This window comes from Vollenhovia emeryi, unplaced genomic scaffold (assembly GCF_000949405.1).
Source record: "Vollenhovia emeryi isolate VEMERY1.0 unplaced genomic scaffold, V.emery_V1.0 DF939354.1, whole genome shotgun sequence".
In the NCBI taxonomy this organism is placed as follows: domain Eukaryota; kingdom Metazoa; phylum Arthropoda; class Insecta; order Hymenoptera; family Formicidae; genus Vollenhovia; species Vollenhovia emeryi.
The window spans coordinates 20,971-27,622 of NW_011967012.1; the positions used below are offsets into that span (position 1 = coordinate 20,971).

At 39.6% G+C, this 6,652-nt stretch overlaps 2 protein-coding genes across 2 annotated transcripts in view; one reads left to right on the forward strand and one right to left on the reverse strand.

Moving 5' to 3' along the window:
• Window positions 1–1,113, reverse strand: part of LOC105558342 (flotillin-2) — a 13,082-nt gene extending 11,969 nt beyond the window's left edge. Inside the window, exon 1 of the mRNA XM_012005956.1 lies at window positions 1,079–1,113. Coding sequence (XP_011861346.1) covers window positions 1,079–1,113 — 35 coding nt within the window. The remainder of the gene's footprint in view (window positions 1–1,078) is intronic.
• A 1,053-nt stretch (window positions 1,114–2,166) lies between these two features.
• LOC105558343 overlaps window positions 2,167–6,652 on the forward strand; it is a 12,566-nt gene continuing 8,080 nt past the window's right edge. The window contains exons 1-6 of the mRNA XM_012005957.1: window positions 2,167–2,653; window positions 2,721–2,891; window positions 3,017–3,672; window positions 3,762–4,642; window positions 4,890–4,962; window positions 6,172–6,273. Coding sequence (XP_011861347.1) covers window positions 2,455–2,653; window positions 2,721–2,891; window positions 3,017–3,672; window positions 3,762–4,642; window positions 4,890–4,962; window positions 6,172–6,273 — 2,082 coding nt within the window. The 5' untranslated portion in view covers window positions 2,167–2,454. The remainder of the gene's footprint in view (window positions 2,654–2,720; window positions 2,892–3,016; window positions 3,673–3,761; window positions 4,643–4,889; window positions 4,963–6,171; window positions 6,274–6,652) is intronic.

The window sequence follows — 6,652 nt, forward strand, 5'->3', positions numbered from 1 at the left end:
CTGTCATCAGCATATCTATTTGGTTAAATTGGTAAATCTCCGCGATGAAATTTGTCGCAATTTAACCAAATAGATATGCTGATGACAGTTGACACAAATCAATATCGATTTGAACTATTGAAAAACACATTTTAAACTATTTCTAAAATTCATTGCAAATGAACAGAAATAGTTTCTTAATAAAACCCTTGCATACATTTTTACACTAATTTCATTAATGTCAAAGACGTGTGGTTCAAGAAAGCACCTTTATCACTGACCATTTTGCCATCCCTGAGCGCGCGAAATTCTAGCTTTGCTATTCGAGATGTTTAAACTGTTCCCATTTGAAAACTATTATAGCCTCGACTTTTTCGTATTAGAATTTTCGTCTCAAAATGTTACAAAGTACTTGTCATTAAAATATTTATCGCCAGTTTAGATACACCCTGTATATGAAATGCTACTTTCTCAATAAGAGACACTTTTACAACTAATATCTCTTAACAGATGAGATTATTCAATTTGCTTTCTGTCGTTGGTTCAGTGATATCCAGAAGTCGGAAAACTTTTTCTTATTAATATAATCGGGAGAACGAACATTTAAATCAGTGAGGAATAATTTTTATAAAATCTTTAAACTCTTTAGACTCTTTAGAGGCGTATGGCGTGTCTGATTAACGCACAAGTCCGAGTATTTACTCGTTAACCTTAAATTGCTCCGAATAAAAAATTACTGCTCGGGCATAATTTTGTAACTTCTAAGAGGAAAAAGATTGCTTTGTCCGACAAAGAGACATTTTATACGCGTGAATTTTTGGATATTCTATATAATAAGCATTCTTTTTCTTCTCGATGAAAGGATAGATAAGAAATGATAAATTATATCGATGTAAATATAAAAATATACATATTACATAGAAAGTTTTTACGTATATAAGTATATTTCGCTAAATTATGACGAGACGTGATTAAAAATTTTGAAACCACGTTGCTATTCATCTAAGAATGTTGGAGACTTTTTGTTCTTTCAGGGAAGTAAGTAGGCAACCAGTGCAGCTTTTGTTTGTGAAATCGTTTAGCTCGTGTTCTTTCTCACGTTTCATGTTGACACATTGAGCAATGACTTGACATTGCCGCAATTTTCTCATCCTTATTTATAATTTGCTTTCTGACAATGAGTTGTTCTCTCTCTCTCTCTCTCTCTCTCTCTCTCTCTCTCTCTCTCTCTCTCTCTCTCTCTCTCTCTCTTTGATTTTATCAAGGTTTTAGTTGACAATACATGTAGTAGTAGTTTACAATAAGAGTCACATGAGTTATTATAACAGTTGCCAGACGTGATTTCTGATAAAACTGTTTAGCAGTTGGGGTACAAAACTCATGAAATAATTAGGTAAAATAGGGTTGGGCATAAAATATGATAGTTTATCCTTGTTTACATAATGTAAACTATGGTCAACCTGTCATACAAATTACATACAAATATACGTAAACAATAAGTAATCTGACGACGTGTAATTAAGGCCAAGTTCAACAAGCTTTGTTGTAATAAGGTATTACAATTATTTTAATAAAGAGTCTGTGATTACATTTGTACTCTAGGATTGCGTACGCGTTTCGGCACACAGTGCTTTCATCAGCGCATATAGATTACAATATACTACGAGTGTACATAAATTAAATACATGAATAATTAATTATAAATATAAATATAATAAATAAATAATGTTGATAGACCAACGTAATTCTTAGATTTAGTCGGGATTTTAAAATATGACGAGTCATGCTGAGTAAAATGGTTAAATAAAAGTAAATATATAATAAAGTTCACAAAATAGAGATCTTACATTTAGTCGCAAGTTGGCCTTAATTACACGTCGTTATTTTTAATAGAACACAAGCGATACTTTATTATTTGTTAATAAGTAATCTGTCATAGATTTAAAAGATTTATATTCAAAGATTTATGTTTTTAGTCAGAAATATAAGAAATTTATATTTTGTTTGTGTGATTTTCTGCTAGTTTGAGCCCAATTTAGAATAAGATGGAAAAATTACAGAGCCGCATGGCTTCCCCTTTATCAATTTTTAACGTGGTGGTTTGGTTGGGTTTGATTAGATGTTGTCTGGGGAAATTACTCGAGTCTCTTCGGTCGAATTGAAAGAACGAAGACAATTATTCACAACAATTATATAACGGTCGTAAAATGGCTACGTAAAACTTGGAGAAATTTTTGGTAAAACATCTTTCGAACACATCTATTATGTTATTATGCCAACAAAATAATAACATTATATAGATTTCTACCTATCTACTCTTTCATAGCTTGTGAAAATAATGTTGGAAATTACTGCAATTAGAAAGAAAATTGTCCATTTGTTCAGTGGTGCGACAAGAAAATAAATTTGAATTCACACATGTGTTATACAAATTTCAGTTGTTGAGTACAAAGCACAGCGGGAAAATAAAAAGAAATGGGCATCGAAAGCTTTCTGGCACAAGGTTTGACTTCAGCATCCGCGAGTGGACTTTCATTACTCTTTCCGGTTCTCGCTGCGACACTTGCCTATTTTCATTACGAAGCGCTGGATAATGAAGCGCCGCCGATCAACGTACCGTCAGAGATGCTGTTGCCCTCGTATCACTTTATCGTGATAGGTAGTGGTAGCGCAGGTATGTAAGCGTTGCGTAGAAACGCAGAAAATTGCGATAATATACCAACACAAATATCTCTCCTCAGGAGCCGTAGTTGCCAGTCGTCTATCCGAGATCGAGGATTGGAACGTATTATTGCTGGAAGCAGGCGGTGACGAAACCGAGATCTCGGACGTACCTTTATTCGCTGGGTATCTTCAACTGAGCCAACTAGACTGGCGATACAAAACTGAGCCGCAGGGTGATGCCTGCCTAGGTACATATATACATGTCCCTTTTTCTTCCGTTTTCTCGTCGTTTCTCTCTCTCTCTCTCTCTCTCTCTCTCTCTCTCTCTCTCTCTCTCTCTCTCTCTCCGTTCTTTCTTTTCGAACGTTTACAGCGATGGAGAACAGCCGTTGCAATTGGCCTCGGGGCAAGGTGCTGGGCGGCAGCAGCGTGCTCAACTATATGCTTTATCTAAGAGGTAATAGTCGCGATTACGATATCTGGGAGCAGCAAGGGAACCCTGGCTGGGGCTCGCGCGACGTCTTGCATTACTTTAAGAAATCAGAGGACAATCGGAACCCTTACTTGGTTCGCACGCCGTATCATTCCAGCGGGGGATATTTAACGGTGCAAGAGGCACCGTGGCATACACCACTAGCGGCGGCCTTCGTCCAGGCTGGTCAGGAGATGGGCTACGAAAATCGCGACATCAACGGCCAATTTCAAACGGGCTTCATGATCGCCCAAGGTACTATCAGACGAGGCAGTCGTTGCTCAAGTGCAAAGGCTTTCCTGAGGCCCGCCAGACTCAGGAAGAATCTGCACGTGGCGATGCACGCGCACGCCACCAAGGTGCTGATACATCCGAAAACGAAGCATACTTACGGGGTAGAGTTCGTCAGAGACGACAAGGTCTTTCGTGTACGTGCAAAGCGGGAGGTAATAGTGTCCGGAGGCACGATAAATTCCGCTGCCTTATTGATGTTGTCGGGGATCGGACCGAAGGAACATTTGCGAGAGCTCGGGATTCCCACGATTCAAGACAGTAGGGTTAGTATGTCGTAGGTTTACGCCCGCCTTTATCATTGCATTTATCATTGCATCTTATTGGAATGAAATAAACGACCTCGTGTCTCCAGGTCGGTTACAATTTGCAAGATCACATTGGACTTGGGGGTTTGACATTCATGGTTAACAAAGAGATTTCGATGATGGAGAAACGGGTGCAAAATGCCCAGGCGGTGATGCAGTACGCTGCGCTGGGTGACGGGCCGCTAACGGTGCTCGGAGGCGTCGAGGGAATCGCCTTCGTCAACACCAAATACGCGAACGCTTCGCTCGACTTCCCCGACGTCGAGCTACACTTTGTTTCCGGCTCGACCAATTCGGACGGAGGGACGCAGATAAGAAAGGTGCACGGGCTAACGAAGCAGTTCTACGACGCCGTTTTCAAGCCGATCAACGACAAGGACACGTGGAGCGTGATTCCCATGTTGCTGCGACCAAAGAGTCGCGGCGTGATCAAGCTGCGCAGCAAAAACCCGTTCGAATACCCTCTTATCTATCCGAATTACTTCAAGGAACCCGAGGACATCGCCACGTTGGTCGAGGGAGTCAAGATCGGCGTGGCTCTGAGCAGAACTGAAGCCTTCAGGCAATTCGGGAGCGAGCTCAACTCGCGGCAGTTTCCAGGATGCGAACACATACAGCTGTACACCGATTCTCATTGGGAATGCATGATCAGGTACTACAGTGCCACGATCTATCATCCAGTAGGAACATGTAAGATGGGCCCCTACTGGGATCCCGAGGCCGTCGTCGATCCGCAGCTCAGAGTCTACGGTGTGACTGGGCTTCGTGTGATCGATGCCTCAATTATGCCTAACCTGGTGAGCGGAAACACCAATGCTCCTACGATCATGATCGGCGAGAAGGGATCCGATCTCATCAAAGAATATTGGTTGAAGTGGAAGAGCAGATCCGAGCAGCAGCAGCAGCCTACACGCAAAGAAATGACTTAGTAATATCAGCTAAATTGCAGTAGCTGCTTTGAAAGTAGTTAAAAGGCTGTTTTGTTGCCATTGCTAAAAGTTGGTGATTATAGATAAAATTCAATCACTGCGAGATACAACTTTATTAGTTGGAAAGAATAGCGCACTTATGTAGCACGAGCAGCTAAGAAAGTAGCAGCTACTTTGAAAAATATTACGCGCGCGATCCCGACATGCGATTCGCAATTGTTTTTGAGACGTCGCGATATGTATCAGCGTACCATTACTTCGCGTGTGGTACAATACAACGGCATGGTATCGTTCTTTTCGTCCTGTAATGCTGTTCGACGTATGTCTCTGCGCTTCTGTATATACAGCTAAATATTATTTGTTTCTAACAGCTAATATTTTTCGCTGCAGTATCTAAATTCAAAGAGCTAATAAATTGAGGTTTGGCAGCAGCAACATTAGCTGTCCCTATTTCAAAGACACATTTTAGCTTTTTTGGCTAATCTTTTCTCTGCGTGTAGGTAGAAACGATCGAACGCGCACGTCCTCGGATTACGCGGACGACGACTGGGTGCACGCGGTGCGTACTTGTATGTATAATATTATATTATACACACTGAGAGTACACTATTGCTTATGCCGTTGGCATAAGAGGCGTGAAAAACTTTGGAGAAGAAACTCTGGACTTTACTACATTTCTTTATACGTACGAGCCATATTAGCGTAAGTCATAGCGAATGTCGGTCGTCGAGTTAACGCATCTATACTTTACGTAATGTGCACATTTTTATAGAAAACGCTTGTAAAATGGCGGGATATTTAAAGTGACCGTGCGTATGACGTAGATGTACGCATTGCTTTGAATAATTTGAATCTTGTGCCCGATTATATAGGTACTCTGCTTTCGAAATTGAATTTTAATCTCAGTAAGTGACCGCGCAGCTCGACATGAAAAATAAATATTCGAGCTTCATTCGCATAATCATTGATTATTTCTTACCTTACTTATTTTCCCCTTCCAACAACCGTCTTTTAAAGCGATGAGAAGCTCTCGCGTCTTCATATTTTTCAAAGTTATAAATAAGTAGAACAAAAGCTTATTGCATCGTGGCTACGGTCGGATCTCAGTCGTGCAGTTTACAGTGACGAGTAAGTGAGATTTAAATTCATTATTGACAATTTATTGAAATTTGTCGAAATTGATAATACGGCGTTCGGCATGAATGATCATCAAGGGTATATTATATCAAGTTTATTATCGTGATTGACACTATTGATAATCACCAAACTAATCGTTGAACAACGCACGCCAAGTTTCTTCCTTTTATCTTACAATACATCTCATTTCTAAATGTTTCATTTCGTCAATTTTACAAATAATTATCAAATTCTCTCTCTACACTGATTGTGAGACTGAAACTTGTCGCTCACAATGATGCGACGACAAAAATGTTAAATTATCGTGTCTAACATTAGAGCAGGTTTTTTCCGCGTAGGTAATTATCTAAATTAAATATCAGTAAATTCCTTTTCGTCTTCGTATTGACAGAATGAAGAAATCAATCTCAAGATATTGGCTACTCATCAAGTCTCGTCCCACACCTATTGTACCATTATGCCCCACGGCCTAATGTGCCGTTATGCCCCCAATGTACCTTTACACTAAATAAATACAAAATATCATTGATAATCAATATCTGTGCAGAAATACTTTACTAAAGTGACTAGAAGAGATTGTTTAATAGCGTAAAATTACTTATGGTAATAAAAAATAGAATTTTATCATTGTTACCTCATGCTGATCTATCAACGAAATTATAAGCGAGTCACGGAGAGTGCAGCGAACGCATTAAAAAATTTATAGCATTTTTCAGTTAAAAATAACATGACAACTGATAACAGCATGCGATAAGGATCATCTAATAGCAATAATTGCAAAATATTTCAATACATAACAGCACTTCTGTAAAAAGTTATAGATCATATCCCATTATGCCCCGCCGTTCCGTTATGCCCCGGGTTCCCCTACA